Source organism: Pocillopora damicornis, chromosome 10 (assembly GCF_964200805.1).
Source record: "Pocillopora damicornis chromosome 10, jaPocDami1.2, whole genome shotgun sequence".
Lineage (NCBI taxonomy): Eukaryota > Metazoa > Cnidaria > Anthozoa > Scleractinia > Pocilloporidae > Pocillopora > Pocillopora damicornis.
The window spans coordinates 19,992,658-20,009,336 of record NC_142679.1 but is presented as its reverse complement, the minus strand read 5'-3'; the positions used below and the strand labels follow the sequence as shown (position 1 = coordinate 20,009,336).

The following is a 16,679-nucleotide window of genomic DNA, read 5'->3' as shown; positions in this document are numbered from 1 at the left end:
CATCCCAGTGACAGCAATGCAAACAGAATTTGTGATTTGGACAACAAAAGGCGATTTCAAACACAACAAAGGATTTATATACTATGGCTCTGTCGGGGTCGGTTTTTCTTTTTTGGGTTTGTAATAACTGATTATTTCAATCAGTTATTTTGAACGGAACCAATTCTGTAACTACGATTTTTTCAAAACTGGAAGATTTGTTTTTTAACCATAACTTTTTCTACGGAAAATAAAGGGAGCGATTGCGAAGCGAATATGCACGCTTCTATGCGCGTAAATACCTTCGCATAATATAATTTTCAGCAAAATGCGTCTTTCATACAGTTTCTCTGTTACTAATAAGTGCGACCTGACAACATGAAATAAGGAATAATAACTGCGCGAATTCTGTAAGTGCTAAACGCTGTTTTTTTTTTCCAAAAGGTCGGCAAAAGTATTTGACGGTATCATAAAACTCTATAAACTATTTTTTGTTCAGTTAGATATTTCATTATAAAAACCGTCTGAAGTCCGGAACATGCTAAAAAATCTAGGAAGCCCACATAGAGATAACACTGCATTTCTTTGTGTAGCTATCAGAGCCTTATACTACAATCAGCCTGGCCATTCCCGTAAGGATATTCGGAACTCAGGTTTCTTTGAAAAAGACGGAGAGTACTGGATCGACCTCGAGAACAACGGAAAACCTCTAAAGGTCTACTGTGACATGACAACTGATGGAGGTAAGAAGTAAATAAAATTAAGTAAAAATTGTTTTCAATGCATTTAAGACTACACAAGCAATCATATATTAGGTGTAATGCTTAGGGTACGAGTATTATGTTTCCTTCGTTTAGTTGCGTAATTTTTTAAATCAACTCTTTTTACTGGAGGTTGTCTTCTTGTCTAAAACTTTGTCGTGGACGGCCCATTGACGAAACAATTTTTGATTGAGTCGTCTTACCAAGAGATCAGCGACTGTCACAACAAACTCACTATCAAACATCAAATATTCTTTTCCATATCAACTTACTGTTACTAATTTTATGTGGCATTGAATGTTTGTTTGGATTAGCAATTGGCGCATCACTAGTTTCCTAACTGGGGATGCTGTCAGATATTATCGTGAACAATGCAATTATTATTATAACAACGATAGTTTCTTGGGGGCAATCAGAATAATTCCAAGCAAGTAATGAACTGCGGTTCCAAAAGAAGTAATCAAAAGTTCATTATTGTGAGGAAAATCCATCAAAAGTGCTTTAGTGTGAGGACAATCCGACAAAAATTACCGTCAACAACAGCTCCCAATTAAAGATTTTTTTTTATTAAAGCACACACCTTTGCCTTCTCATGTCACGTAGAATTATCATTAAATGCCCTTTAGTTCAAAGCTTTAGAATTAAGCTATAAATTATAGATGTGTTTTTCTCGATCTGGTTTCAAAGCAGTTGGAAAAGCCCAAACGGCGCGGAACGGCAAATTCCGAGGAACTGATTTGTATGTGTACATGATAAGCGAGAAGCTCCCGGCTCAAAATAGAACGGCGTTAAGAGAATCTGTTTTACGATGGCTGTGTTATGGCTGACCAAGTTTTTTGTTGTGGCTGTTCACATCCTCTTAAGAATCCTGTTTGTCTTGACTAATAATGATTTTTGTGGAAGTGTTTTCGAGACTCAAGTTGGTAGGTGAAAGCTCGAATTAGAATTAAAACAACTGATCCGCATGCCTCCTTGTTAGGACATTTACGTAAAAAACACTTCCTTTCAGACTATACCTTGGTCGGTCACGTCATGGAAACGACTCCTGTTGAAGACGAGTTTCAATGTCAGTTGACAGTTGCAAGTCGATTAATCTTCATCCTATTGACAGAAACAAAACTCGACTTTGTGAGCTGAACAAACAAACACGGCAGATTAAGACGAATGATTTGAAGCCGATGAAAGGATTTACATATTTTGGCTCTGTCCAGGTCAGTAGATAAGTACACGGGTAATTGTTTTTATCGATGTTCACGGCGAACAACGACTGAAAGATTCATTTGCTAAATTGAAATTCAGTTTCAGCTTCAGAGTTAACCATAAAAAGGATAACATTCTTAACGAACACTTCGAATTAAACTTTAAAAGTGGACTATACCTACCTGATCTGCTATATTCTATTGAAGCAATGACAAGGAACCTCTATACAAGATGTTTCCTTTGGGTGCAATTGATCAGTTTCGGGCTTGATACGATCATCGCGTATTCTTGACAAGTGGGAGTCACTGATTTTACCTTCGATATTAAAATAAAAGGATTCATATAAAACAGATATTGAAGCCATTTATTTTTTGTAAGAACCTGCGTTACTCAAGGTTTTAGATCTAGCTGGAAGTCGGCTTTGTAAATAAAATCTACTCTCACAATTTAAACTTTTCTCAGAAAGAGAAAGCCAGCTTTGCCTTCTCATTCAACAAACCAAAAATGGAAAGTTTTACCCAGGTCTTATGTTTTTATCGTAAGTCTCTTGTGTCAATGGTTCCCATCAACGGAATGGACAAAATGACAGTTGTCAGTGTCATCCGGGATACAAGGGAAAAAAGTGTCAAACACGTAAGTGTCAAAACATTCTACAAAAACCAGTTTTAGGTAAGGTCCCTGGTAATTCAAATCTCCGACCAAGACAAAACTTCTCCATACAATATCAATACAATATCAAGCAGACAAGTGATGGGAATAAAGAAAAATTTCTACGGGGGGAATATTATTTGATCCAATTCCGTATTCTCCGAACTAATATCAAAAGAATTTTTATGGCAGGCAGTAAGGAGAATTACTAACGAGATCTGGAAGAGAAATGGTTCAGCCAACTTGGAAAAAAAGTTTAAATTTAAAAATCCTAGCCGATTCCAAGCAGTACACTCTAAATCATTTTTAAACTCACAAATAAAGTTTTTAAACCGGCATTTTGCTTCCCCATCACCACACAACAAATTTACCTTGTTCAGCCAAAAGTCCGGTTGCAGTTTCGTTTAAAAGTTTTAAGTCCCTTGAATCAATGTGAAGTTATTATTTAAACCATGCTTTCAAAGCGTTTAATAATTTTTTCATTCACACAGCAGGGGGTATTGCGGTGTTAATTGGAAAAAAGTTTGATTGCTTAATTAAAAACACCACTATGGATCCCCCGAGACGCTTTGTTTTATAGATAATAAACAAAAAATGATGAAATATATTATGTACTCAGTGCTTTTGCGCCGAGCAAAATTAAGTCAACGAAAATTTTTTTTTCAAGAATTTGCATACAACACATCACCGAAAATGTGGACTTTGAAGTTGATATCATTTTCCAAAGTCCTATGCCTATAGTTGTATTTTACAAATCCTGTTGGGACTTGACTCAAGAATTTGGTTCTTCCCTAGAATGTGTTAATGAGACTTTCAACTGATAATTACGGAGAATTGTGAAGCTCCTGACGGAAAGCAGACGTCATCTCACTTTGAGACTTGTTAAATGCCTAGATGTGATGTTTATGGAAACTCGTCGTTAGATCTTCCTCTCTCACTTTAAAATTGTTGGAATCCGAATCAAACAGGGCACTGTGACAATGAGAAGATATATATAAACGAAGGCGCTTTTGACACTGATTTTGCGCGGATGGGGAATAAAACAGCTTTTAGCGCGCGCTGACATCAGGCAATCAAATGAAAAGACCTATCTTCAAGTATTTTACTCTGAATGCTGCAGAAAAATTAAAAGTTAGGGTCAGGGAAAAGAACTCTCCGTTTCCGCCTGCAAAAATTTATGTTTGGAAGTTTGGTAATTTGTGTATTGTGAAATAATTTTACCACCCAATAAGAAACACTGCATTTCCCTCTGCAGCTATCAAAGGCTTCAGTTACAATCAGCCTGGTCATTCCTGCAAAGACATCCGGGACTTAGGAGATTCCACTGGAGATGGCGAGTACTGGATCGACCCTGAGAAGAACGGAAAGCCTCTAAAGGTCTTCTGTGACATGACAACTGACGGAGGTAAGACATGGATATGTATACAAAGACAAAGGAGAAAGAAATTAAGATATGTTTTTTTTTAATCACAAAACTGATGATATTCTATAAAATAGTTATCAAGAACAACTCATGGAGTGTTAGCCTTGTGTCAGCTCAGGTTGTTGTTGGTTATGTGATTTTATTATGTATTTTTTCTAGGAGGTTGGCTTCTTGTTTCCAATGTTGTGTTTGAAAACTCACCCTCACAACAGTTTTCGATAAAGTCATCATACCGCGATATCAACAACTGCCACAGAAAGACGATGTTTCTCAGCCTAGAAGCAACAAGGGAACTGAGAGCACACTTGTCCTTCACTCAGCTGAGATTCCACTGCAGTAAACAAAAAGGACGTACGTTCCACGTGACCACGGCGCCTAACAGCAACGGTAAAGCTGTAATCAACTTCTTCAGCGGTCAGACAAACTCCCGACCAAATTCCTGTGGCTCGTTTGTGAGGATGAAGGATGACAACTCGATGTTAGCACAAAATTGCCAGCAATGGAAAGACCAAAAGTGGGGTGATCATAATCCAAGTGGGAGTTGCAGATACAAAGTAGTTGCATTTGTCTATGCAGGTCTTCACTGGCTACTGCAGACACCTACAAGCTCTAGATGGGAATGCGACGACTACAATACAAGTAATGGTGGAGAATTCTTTGGATTATTCCCTGGCGATTTCTAGAAAGTCTATGTTCGTTAAGGCCTAAATAACGATCATTACCGACCTCTCTTTACGTTGGTTTGAAATGAACTTCTGACCAAAAAGTTGCCTATGTTTTTGTCACGTTTGAATAAAATAAGTGGGGAAAAAGATAGTGCCAGTCTCTGAATCGATTTGGAGTAATTCAAAGTTGTTAAGAATGATAGATTTAACCGCATGGTTGTGAGGGTGAAATGTAAGAGTAAATAGAATGTGGTCAGCGTTCTCATTCTCGGCCGTTTGTAGTGCTGACTGTCGATCAATTTGTTGGGCACGGTGGTGGCCCGCTTGAACGACAGAGACAGGATAGCCACGTTTATCGAAAAACTGGCACATTGCCTCTGATTTTTCGGAAAAATCAGTGTCGTCACTAAATAGACGACGGAGTCTGAGAAACTTTCAAAAAGGTATGGAGTTCTTGACGTGTGATGGGTGTAAAGATGAATACAGTAAGTAACTATATGAATCTAAAGGTTTGTAGTAAACACTAGTGCATAAACAGTTGCCTCCAGTTGAAATTTTGATGTCTAAAAAAGCCAAAGAAGTGTCGGAAATTTCCCTGGTATATTTAAGAGCCGGATGAAAGGAATTGACGGCGGTTATAAATTAAATGAGCTCCTTTCTGGTAGAGGAGTTAGCGCCGATGCAGTCGTCAATGTAACGGCCGTAGAGGTTTTGGGCCGCGGTATTGTCTAAAAAATTAATGTTCGCTAAAACCTACGAAAAGATTTGCGTAGCTGGGTCCAATTTTAGGACCCATGGCCACGCCATTATTTGTTTGTAGTAGTTACCACCGAATGAAAAGCAATTGAGTGTAAGTATTAGTTCGGCCAAACGAAGTAGTGTTTCAGAGCTAGGTTCCCTTAACAGGGCAATGATCGAAAAAAATTTTGAGGGCCCGGAGACCTTCGTCATTGGGAATGACAGTAATATATAGATTTAAGCAAACCTAAACACATGGAGAAAAGATATATTTAGGTGTCCTTAAACATGGATTAATCCTGTCTTAAACTCAGGTTTAATAAGTTTAAGTTGATGTTTAAGTCACTTATACCTAGATTTAAGTTGGACTTAAACCTGGCTTATACTATCTTAAGGCTAAAACTTAATGCAGGTTTAAGTGCACATTAAATGTGTCCAAAACATTCCTGTATGTTTAAGTACTGTTTAATTGAAGTAAACAGAGCTCAAACATTTAATGTTGTCAAAGTACCATTTAATGCAAATTAATCTGCTCAAAATTTGTTGCTTATTTTAGTTTTGAATCAAATTTGTGAAATCAGTGAAATATTATTGTTTTGTTGTTTCATTACTAAACTGCCACCCACCAGGTCACATATCACACTACACAATATATGTTTCAAGTTTCTTTTATTTTAAATTCACTGGTACACATTCTTAAAGCTACTGCCTATTTGTAATTAACCCTTTAACTCCCAGGAGTGATTAACAAGTAACTTCTCCCTAAAATATCTTGAACTTATCCAGCAAAGAGATAATGAGAATTCTCAAACTTATCAGGTATAGGTCTTTGTCTTGATATCACACCAGATTCTCATAACTAAGTTACAGGGAAATATGTAGCAGCTAGAGAGGATAGTTACCAATCAGATCTTGGGAGTTAAAGGGTTAAAATGTCACACATACCTAGCTTATTTATGCTTGACAGGAACAAATTTTCCCCATCATAAGTCAATAAATTTAACAATACTTGGAAGAAACTATCCCTGTGATCTAGATGACAATAATTTGTTCTAACAAAACAATTACTTCAGTTTGCCATTAAATACATGATAAATAAATGAATAAAAAGTAAAAAAAGTGTTAAGTATTTTTTTCAATCACGACTCTTTGTTTATCTGCCTGACAGCCCAAAGTGGGCCAGCAGGTGCAGGCCTCTCCGACATGCCACCAACACTCCTTGGCTTAGCCATTGCCCTGGCATGGGGGGTCAAATTATTTTTGTAAGTTCTGTCTAGCCTGGCTTTTGCATTTGTCAAGCTTGTTCTTTCCCATGATAGCTTCTTGGTTACATATCTTGCCAGTTTCTTTTCTTTTTCACCAGTAATGAAATCTTCTTGCTCCTCATAATCTGATTCTTTGCTACTCATATAATCAATGTAAAGGATTTCACTATAATACTGTTTTTCTTTTGGTGTCATAGAAGCTTGTAGCATCTCATAGGATGACTGACGCCTTTCCAGTTTCTAATGGAACAAAAAGCAACAATTTAGTCATTATTTAGTTAATAACCAGACCAAATTATATCTATGAAACATATAATTTATTGTCAAATAGAAATACTTTTCTAACTCAAAATGATATCCTACAAAAGATATAAAATATGAAAATAACAATCAGCAATAAATAGAACTCCCAGAAAAAAATTCATGCTACAAAACAGTACTAAATTAAAGCAAACCCATGTTATTTGGTTAACTACCAGCAAGGTTGACTTTCCTAATTAATGTGTATTTGTACACCAGTTGTAAACATACCAGTCCTACTTACAGTGTATGACAAATTTGTGCATGGCATTGTTTCATTTTTTGTTGCTGTATATTATCCCACATTGTATTGTGGTACAATGCCATGCACAAATTTGCCACAGTATTAAACAACACTTGTTGTCAAACTGAATTGAAACGTTTGATTCAGAAGCCATGCTTCAGCCACACTATCTTGAAAATTTATTCTTGAATATAGGTTTAGCATGGCAAAAGCAAGACAACTTAGCTAGTCCTTACATTTAGCAAACGCCTGCTCCTTTTGCACTTTTCTTTATGCTCTTCATTTTTCCCTTTTCTTATCCTCTGCTCTCTTTCTTTAGTTGTTTTGAAGTACCGATAAAACTGAGCTGTTGAGTTAAAAACAATTATTATTATCGCTGCATGATATCCTAAAATTACAATACAATGACAAGTCTATGTGTATATGTAACATCAGCTTATGGATATATATTAATTAAAAGAATTAATGATGGTAATATTGTGTTTTCCCTCTTAGTTTTTAAGTTTTCTGTCCAACATATTTCAGAAAATTTGTTTGATTTTGCACATGGTAAATGTTTCTTGTTCTAACTTGCACACAACATTAAAACTTGATTCCTGTAATGTAAAACCTTCCATTTGTAAGTCAGCCCATAGGCAGCTTTCTCCTCCATGCTCTTTTTTCAGTACTTCTTTCACTTTTGTAAAAATACTCTAGTTTCTCTCTGACTGTGGACTGTAATAAAAATGAGAATGTTATTTTTGTTTTAAACAATAGCCAGAGGCAGTTATAATAATATTATTATTATTATTCAGCCAAAAAAGGAAATAATAATTCAAGTAAAGCAGTTATACAAGAGGGACAATTTTCTAATCACTGCTGGTACAGTGCAGAAGCTACATGCTTTTTACACCTTCAAACTGACATTAGGATTTCTGGTTCCTGGAGGGAAAAGATTTCTCAAAACAAAAATTTGCATGTATTAATCTATCAGCAACATAATAGTTGAAATAACAGATTCTAAAAGTTTACCACCTCCTACTCCCAATTTGAATATTTTACACTGGCCCCAGACTCTAAACACTGGCCTCAAAACAGATAACTAACAGTCCCTTAGAAGAAGCTGGTCAGAGAGATATTTAGTTCTTGGTGGTAAAGTTTTAATTCTAATATCTTGCATGCCATCTCTCTTAGTGCCTTGCTATTTAAATACATCATCTTATGTATGGTAAAAAAATAACATACTCCTCATCAATGATGAAACCTTGTGTCACTTTTTTTTCTACCATCTTTTTGTAGATGAACCGAAACCGTTTCTGGAAGATAATATGGAAGAACATCATATGTCAAAAGTCAATTCAAACCACAAACTTGTTTATTTCTTTAATCAGGGTCAGCAGGGTTTTTGGGTAAACAGTACACAGTGGAATTTTAAACTGGGTAAACAGTATTTTTGCTAAATGCTTGCAAAATAGGCACAAGAATTCAGCACAAGGATGTTCCAACTTTGTGATAAGCACTAGAAACAACATCTACACATATTGTGCTTTAAGTTAACACAGAACACGCGTGATGGCGGAATGGCGGTGTCTTTGAAGACACGTTTTATGCTTCTGATACACCGCAACTGAAACTCTCAAACACAACTTAACGGTACTAAAGTTGACAAAATTTATATCCTTAAAGTAATTAAAGAATATTTACCTTTAAGTCATTTGGAATCACAACATTTGATTCTCTGCGAGAGCTTTTAGAACGTTTGTTGCCTTTCTTCTTTGCCTGCCCTTCCAGACTCGCAAGTTGGTTCTTCAGCTTTGCATTTTCTTGCCGAAGGACTGCATTCGTATCTTCTAGTTTCTTTTGCCCTTCGAGAATCGAATCAATCCTTCTACTCATTCTTTCCATAAGAAGAAGCTGTCTCTCTTGAACTGGATCGTTTGCAGCCATCATCCTATCGAGGAAGAATCCAAACACATGCCCGCAACGAAACGAAACTCGACCGAGTGAACGAACGACAGTGAAAGATCAAATATCCCGCGATTATAGTTTTGGACATTTGATTGGCGTTCATACGGTATTTGTCATGCGCATAAGGATCTCGGCCTCACTCTGGGGACGAGACATACCGCGTCCTCGATACAAACGCGCGCTTTTCAACGTTCAGTTAGAGATGTCTGGTGACGTTTGCAGTTCAGAGCTGTTTACTTCATGCTCAGAAACCCCGGTTTCCTTGTTCAGCAAAATCAATGCTTGGGAAGTTTTAATACCCTTTGTGTGTGGGACGCAAATAACTTTGAACCTAGAGCATCAAGCTACTTTTTGCCTGTTTATAGGATACGCAGTCTTTTTGCTGGAGCTTATTTAACTCTTGACAATGTAAAACTCATGGCAGTTTGCCCTATTCCACGCCGTGCCATTATTTTACCAGCCAGTTATTAACATCAATCTACATTCACATGTCGTTGTTGTTTTTAATATATTTAACAATAAATATTATTCCCCTTAGTGGTAGTGGATATTTAATGAGCTGTGAAGTATATACCAAACCAGTGAGATAAAAGAATTATAAATTTATATCTCAGAACACTGCAAAAAAAAGTTTTTCACACTTCAGCTTAAGCTGGGAAGTGGATAGCACATGCATGTACTATCCTGAGTTTGAGTAACCAATCAGAGCATGCAAAAAACACTGTCCACTGGTTTGGTATATACTAAAATTATATGGTTTTGAAGAAATGTACCTTATTTGTTCAGGTTAGTCAAATTCCCTGTGCAACCACCTTCCTTTAGTGAAACAGTTTCCAACACAAGAAATCAAATCTCTTGTTCACAATCAACAAACACAGTTTCATTACCCAAAGAATTGAAAAAGCAATAAAATCAGTAGCGTGAAATATTGTGGCTTTATTAAATACATAATATTAATATTAATCTATGATTAATTCATTGAAGGTTGCTGGAGGCTGCTCTCGTATGGTTTCTGGTTCTGGTGAGAGATTATGTCAATAAAGTAGACTTGGTGTACACCAAAAGATTTGATGTGTTTTTAAGGTCCTTAAACACGGCATAAATATTATGATAAATTTAATGTTGTATTTAAGGCTCCTTTAACTAGACCTTAAATCTCCCCAATACGTTTAACGTTAGATTTAAGGTGGTTTAAAGTAACCCTAAATCCTTCAAAGGATTTAAGTACGGTTAAAATGACTTAAACATAGCTTAAATCTCAATGTCGATTTAATTTGCATTTAAGAATGCTTAAACCTCGCCTAAACAAAGGTACATTTTTAAGTCATGTTTAAGTTTAGTAAACATGGCTTAAATTTGTCTTTGGGTTTAATAGTTGTTTAATTTTACTTAAATGACACTAAAATTTGGCATTTTACCCAGTGAAAAGCGGAGCTCGCATTTTTTTTCCCCGCACGTCTCTTCAACAAAACTAAAGCCCCTACTATGGATAAAGTGCGTGATAATATTAATGAATTTTCATTCGCAACTTCTCCGTGTCCGTGTAGAGGACTGATTATAAGATAGTGCCCGTGGTACAGTTGGCCACGCATGCTAAAAGGGAGTAGCACCTTTTATGGTCGGTCGTACGGTCGTACATCCAAGATCGGTTAATGAACGGCAAAGCCTTCACGTTCGTCAATACAAGCAGTTTGTCGGAGCTTCCTCGAATTATGGCGGCTAAAACACTAAAAAATTCGTATTAATGACAGTCTGTGAGGTTCAAACTTTCCTAAAAGAGGAAGAAAACCAATATACTAAAAGAAAAACCGAAAGTTACGTATTCAGTGGCTTTGTTGTTAGCATTTCTCTCGGCTGAGAAGATTTGTCACTTGCCGATTTTGGCCGGTTTACCTGAAAGACTTCTTCTGTCGGCAAGGACAAAGTCAATAAATAAGAATTTTGTAAATTGAAAATTACGACCATTGTGGTTTTTGTAATCATGATTCAAAGCATTTTTCCATCTTAAGAGTCAGCGCCAACGCACTCCATGATTGTTACTCGGGATTGTCGATTCATTTATTTTCATTCATAATGAAGTCGGCTTTTCTTCTCAGTAAAGGTCTATTGAGTTTATATGAAAAAAAAAATATTACATGGTTGCTTGTAGATATGGAATTTCCCTTTTCGAGTTAAACACTCGAAGAGAAATTTCATATCTACGCGTGCCCATGTATTATTCTCTATATATCGTTATTGCTTTTCTGTACTTCTATTTCATTCAAGTATTTAACAAATAACTTATCTGTTTAGAGTAAATTCAAATTGTACAACTACTATTTGCATAAGAATGTCAAAACGCGTCTTTCAAACTTAAAAATGTTGTTTCTTTTACAAAAACTTACATTCATTATAAGATAAATTTTTCAATAGCATTTGAAACTAACAAACTGAATCTATATCAGGGCTGAGTTATGACTCATTGTGCCTTCGGGCTGCAAATTACAATAGAAATGTAATAAGGGAGAAGTTAACTCTTTACATCCTGTTTTATCTTGAGCGCGAAAATGCTTAACTGAGTAGACAGGTGGTGTAACACTGTAATGAAGTGGTAACAACGTACATATGTACGGTCGGACAAGTTACCAAAATTTTCTTGATTGGGAAGTTGGGAAGAGCCTTTTTATTTAGGAAAGGAGGAAAGGAGATTCGGTGGTTTTCAGGAGATCATATGGTTTTCATGTGGGAAAAGAGGGGACAGTCGTTCCCAACAGAGTATAAAAGGCGGGGGAGGCCATACAAAATAGACTGCAAATGAGGGGGAATCATTATTGTATTACATAGCATACGGGGGATGATCAGGCGAATCTATTGTGACACAACAAAAATTTTACGTCCCCCCCCCCCTCCCCAGGAGATAAAAAATGACTGCTCCCTCGTATAACATTGTTTCCTCTGTGAATGGCATTTATTTGATTCTAGGTACGAGATTATGGGCGCATATCCCCTTTTCACCCAAAGATTACGTCTATATATTTCATGAAAGCAAAAATACTGAATTAATAATCAGATAATCACAAATTAGTTGATGTTCAGCTGAACACATTCTTCTTTGCATTTTTTTCAACGAGTACAAATTAAAGCTGAAGTTCTCTCAAACATCTTTTTGAATGAAAGGAAAAACAAACCCATTATTGTTAATGTTGAGAAAAAAAAACATAAAAACATATCTTGCAGGCACATTGAAAGCTTTGAATTGAATTATAAATTATTGATGTGTTTATAGAATTTAATTCAAATCTAGAAGAGCACTCTGCTCTTCCGAACGTATTTCACATAAATATAGATTATATACCCAGTGAAGACGTTAATTTGGGACCAGAAGGGCATTTGGACGCCACCGTATATCACCGATGGCTGTTGCGAGGCTGACCCAGTTTGCCGTTGTGACGCTGCACATCCTTTCGGGAATCGTGGTTGTTCTGGCCAAAAGAGAATTCTGTGGAGGTGTTTTTCTTGAAGTGCAACTTGGTAAGTAATTCCTGAAGACTGAAAATACATATTTTGATTATCTTGCCCATCTTTTTTCATATTTTCCTAAAATATTTGGGTTTTATGTCTCTTACCTTTCAGGCCATGCTTTAATCGGTCACGCTATGCTCTCGACTTTAGTCGTAGACGAGTTTGATTGTCATTTCAAATGCATAAGTAAGAGCTGTAAGTCGTTTAACGTTCGTCCCAGTGACAGCAACGGAAACCGAATTTGTGAGCTGAACAATGAAACAAGGCAGATGAAACCAAGTGATTTTAAACAGAAAAAAGGATCTACCTACTATGCCTCTGTTCAGGTCGGTACAAATTATTGTAACTGATTCTTTTATTAACGATCCGCGAACGACTAGTATGATGCAAATGACAACAAAACTGACATATTAATTTCTATTTCAGTGCAAAGTTTCTAGAATACAGAACAAGAGCACATCGGGTGGTCAGGAACAATGAAAAATGTTTTTCCAATCGAGCTCTTCGACATAATGATGTCTTCATGGGAACATCTGTTCCCATTGTCCATATTTTGATGTTTCTGCATGCTACATAAACTCTACTCTAAACTCCTGATGAGAATTTCATCAACCTTTTTATCTCCTAGTCTGGAGTTCAAGTGAGAACATCAAGAGCATTTTTGTAATTTAAGGATCAACTTTATCTGAGAAGCTCACATAAAAAAAAGCTTTTCATGATACAAAAAAACCAAACCTGATAAACGAGAACGCGCATTATAAAAGTTATGTTATGTCTAGGTTGCCGGGGCTGAATTTTTATAGCAGAGCCGCTATAAATTTTGAACAGGACCTATTATATCAGGCTTGAAAACATACAAAAAATGTTGATCTAAGAATTAACGGGAAATGATTTGATGCACTATTGTTGATATGATGTATTTATTTTTTTAGGCCGCCTGCCAGGATGTCGGTAAGTTTCATCCGGGATACATAAAACACAGTATCAAACACCTGGATGGGGAGAGGATACTAGCAAAGTTTATTCAGAGGCCGTTCCAAAAAAAAATTACCTAGATTTCATCTGCTGCAATTTTACAGCTTGAAGCGTAAGATAAAGTATTTTTGCAGATTAAAATGGTCGAGACTTGGTCACTTTGGCGAGGTCTAAGCTTTTCGATGAAAAAGGACAAATTTGACGCAAGCTAAGAATTCGAAGAAACTGCGCCGTTATTCAAGATGCCTGCTGTTTGTGCAATAACAGTGACACCCCTTGTGATGTAAATATGTCATATTGTGAGGCCTGTCAGCTATAATTGCTACCTTGTGGGGTATTATAGCAAATACAAAATAGAATATAAAAAATGCTCGAATAATGCCATCAAAAGTAACTTAACTAATTAGTGATTTTGCAAAACCAAAACAGTTCTGATTTAATTCTTTGTCAGTTAACCACTTTGCTTTGAGCCTACGGCTTGTTTCGATTTTTTCCATGACTTGATCCACAAAACCTAACAAAAATAATGTTTTTCTAACGGTGAGGAACTCGCGATGCAGCGGTAACTCAAGCATCATAAAAATTCCTTTGGATAAGATGATAGTCTCTTGAGACCCTTGAGCAGTGATACCGTGGTGTGAAGACTATGAAGCTCGTTAATGTACATAGCATTTCCTTCTGTAGCTGTCAGAGGTTTATATAAGGATTCGCCTGGCCATTCATGTAAGGACATCCGGGACTCAGGTTTCTTTCAAAAGGACGGGGAGTACTGGATCGACCCTGAGAAGAACGGAAAGCCTATAAAGGTCTACTGTGACATGACAACTGACGGAGGTAAGACATGGAGCAACAATGACAATATAAAGATAAACACTTTGAACAAAGTTGTTGCTACGTTCTTCAGATACTACACTCAGAGTGAAAAAAGTATCGAATGAATGCTTAGTGCATCAAATCAATGTTTGAAAGGTGGTGCTGCGTCGGCGGGGGGTATTTGTAGGATAATTTTGTTTATCAGCTGAGTTTAAAATGTAAATTGGTCACTGCAGAGAAATTCTATAGCTGACTTTCTAAGCGTTAGCCCTTCGCTCTGACGAAGGGCTGTAGCTCGAAACGTCAGCTTTAGAATTTCTCTGCAGCAGCCAATTTCATTATCAATTTAGTTGATAAATTGCGAATAATACAAGGGCGCGCGTAGATATAGAAATTTCTCTCCGAATGTTTAACTCGATAGCTCACAAGTGAGCGCAGCGAATGTCGAGTTGAACACGAGAAAAGAAATTTCATGTCTACAAGCAACCTTGTATCATTTTGTTTATCATATGAACATAATAGCCCTTTACTGACATGAAAAGTCAAGCTGATTAATGAATGAAAATAAAAGGATCGACAATCCCGAATAAAAATCGTAATTCTCAAAATTCTCAATTATTGACTTTTTCCTTACCGACAGAAAAGATCTTTCAGGTACACAGCCAAAATCGGCCAGTGGCAAATCTTCCAGTTGTCCATATCAGCCGCGAGAAATGCCATTACCAAAGCCACTGAATACGTAACTTTCTGTTTTTCTTTCCGTATTTTGGTTTTCTTCCCCTTTTAGGCAAGTTTGAACGTCACTGTCTGTAAGCGATACAGATTTTTCAGTGTTTTAGCAGCCATAATCCGAAAAATTGCGACAAACGACCTTGGATTGAGAATGGTGATGGCTCTGCTGTTCATTCATCAACCTGATCGAGTGGCACGAAAGGCGGATGACGCTGATTGGCGATATCAAACACACGTGAAAAAATACGATATTTTTTTCATGTGTGTTATTATGGCTTTTCTCAGGGCTGGAAATCCTTGTATAGCACCGTAGTTTATATGATAAAACAAATCAATTCTATGTTTTCTTTGATTTGTCATAAGATATTTAAAATCATAAATTTGTTTCAGGAGGTTGGCTTCTTGTTTCCAACGTTGTGGTAGACGACCCGTCCTCGCGACAGCTTTCGATTGAGTCTTCATACCGTGAAATCAGCAACTGTCGCGACAACAAGGCGTTGTTTATCACGACGGATGCCATGAAAGAACTGAGAACACACTTGTCCTTCACTCAACTGAGATTTCATTGCAGTAAACAAAATGGACGTACAATCCACGTGACTACCGCTGCTAACAGCTCTGGTGAAGCTGTAGTCCAGTATTTCAGTGGTCAGATGGATTCCCGCCCCTTAGGCTGTGGCTCGTTTAAAAGAATGGAAGATGATAACTCCAGAACAACTGCAAGATGTCATCAATGGAGAGATATGAGGTGGGGATTAGCAAGCGTCGCACAGCAAAGGTTAAACGATCATCCTTTATTTTTACCGGGGGATACTCACTGGCGTTTGACAGATGGGAGTCAAAGATGGGAGTGCGACGACTTCAAGAAGTCTGGTTCAGAATTTTTTGCGCTGTCCTCTGATGATTTCTGGAAAGTCTTTGTTCGTTAGGAAATAAGAGCGACAGATCACCTACATCTGCTTACTTGGTCTTCAGAAACTTTAAATTACTGACTCTAACGTTATGCAATGCTAAATATTCTTCAATGTTTATTTTAAGTAGACTAAAATCTATAGATCAGTAATATTAGTGCCGAGTGTTGAATGAGGCGTCCTTCATCAGTAGAGAAAATGACGGGCACTCTTCCCTGTAAAAAACACCGCTAAGGAAAGAGAATATAGACTGTTCTATTCTCTTGTCTAAGCTCATTCACATGCCAGTGTTGAGATTAAAAAACAAAAACAAAAAACTATTGTTTTTGAACATTACAATTTTGACCCAGGACCGCGTCCTTTTTTTTCACTGCTATAATTGCAAAATTAACATGAACATGAACATGTAGAGCTCACCAGGTCTCATGCTGTTTGTTAGTTTGCGGCTTGGTAACCTTTTAGCACGAGTTTTTATTTGAACCTGCTGTCCAACATCTCAGTTAGCCTACACCTAAAGTTTGTAGCTATGTATGTTTAACTCACGATTTATAAAACAGCAAGTTGTGAAAACGTGTGG

General features: G+C 36.9%; 3 protein-coding genes and 1 pseudogene across 3 annotated transcripts; 2 read left to right on the top strand and 2 right to left on the bottom strand.

Annotated features, from left to right (window-relative positions):
- The first annotated feature begins 517 nt into the window (after positions 1-517).
- Positions 518-4,987, top strand: LOC113664585 (uncharacterized). Its single transcript, XM_089185789.1, has 4 exons — positions 518-722; positions 2,484-2,573; positions 3,844-3,993; positions 4,171-4,987. Exons 1-4 carry the CDS (start codon positions 518-520, stop codon positions 4,692-4,694), a joined length of 969 nt encoding a protein of 322 aa, XP_089041915.1. The 3' UTR covers positions 4,695-4,987.
- LOC149039318 (uncharacterized) lies at positions 4,730-5,660 on the bottom strand (annotated as a pseudogene).
- Positions 5,661-6,066: 406 nt separating this feature from the next.
- On the bottom strand, positions 6,067-8,591 carry LOC149039317 (uncharacterized). Its single transcript, XM_089185389.1, has 4 exons — positions 8,448-8,591; positions 7,834-7,937; positions 7,460-7,569; positions 6,067-6,919 (listed from the first exon to the last, which is right to left on the bottom strand). Exons 2-4 carry the CDS (start codon positions 7,838-7,840, stop codon positions 6,554-6,556), a joined length of 483 nt encoding a protein of 160 aa, XP_089041515.1. The 5' UTR covers positions 7,841-7,937; positions 8,448-8,591; the 3' UTR covers positions 6,067-6,553.
- A 3,842-nt stretch (positions 8,592-12,433) lies between these two features.
- On the top strand, positions 12,434-16,672 carry LOC113664581 (uncharacterized). Its single transcript, XM_089185335.1, has 5 exons — positions 12,434-12,680; positions 12,783-12,997; positions 13,604-13,622; positions 14,331-14,480; positions 15,582-16,672. Exons 1-5 carry the CDS (start codon positions 12,563-12,565, stop codon positions 16,118-16,120), a joined length of 1,041 nt encoding a protein of 346 aa, XP_089041461.1. The 5' UTR covers positions 12,434-12,562; the 3' UTR covers positions 16,121-16,672.
- The last annotated feature ends 7 nt before the right edge of the window (positions 16,673-16,679 follow it).

What these genes read in the sequence shown, in the direction of transcription:
- LOC113664585 (XM_089185789.1), top strand. Translation starts at nt 518, where the DNA reads ATGCTAAAAAATCTAGGAAGCCCACATAGAGATAACACTGCATTTCTT. An exon ending in GGGAAAAAAGTGTCAAACAC is followed by an intron (nt 2,574 to 3,843) that starts GTAAGTGTCAAA and finishes TTCCCTCTGCAG; the next exon opens with CTATCAAAGGCTTCAGTTAC. An exon ending in TGACATGACAACTGACGGAG is followed by an intron (nt 3,994 to 4,170) that starts GTAAGACATGGA and finishes TATTTTTTCTAG; the next exon opens with GAGGTTGGCTTCTTGTTTCC.
- LOC149039317 (XM_089185389.1), bottom strand. An exon ending in GGAGCAGGCGTTTGCTAAAT is followed by an intron (nt 6,920 to 7,459) that starts GTAAGGACTAGC and finishes TTGTTCCATTAG; the next exon opens with AAACTGGAAAGGCGTCAGTC.
- LOC113664581 (XM_089185335.1), top strand. Translation starts at nt 12,563, where the DNA reads ATGGCTGTTGCGAGGCTGACCCAGTTTGCCGTTGTGACGCTGCACATC. An exon ending in TTTTCTTGAAGTGCAACTTG is followed by an intron (nt 12,681 to 12,782) that starts GTAAGTAATTCC and finishes CTTACCTTTCAG; the next exon opens with GCCATGCTTTAATCGGTCAC. An exon ending in TGACATGACAACTGACGGAG is followed by an intron (nt 14,481 to 15,581) that starts GTAAGACATGGA and finishes AATTTGTTTCAG; the next exon opens with GAGGTTGGCTTCTTGTTTCC.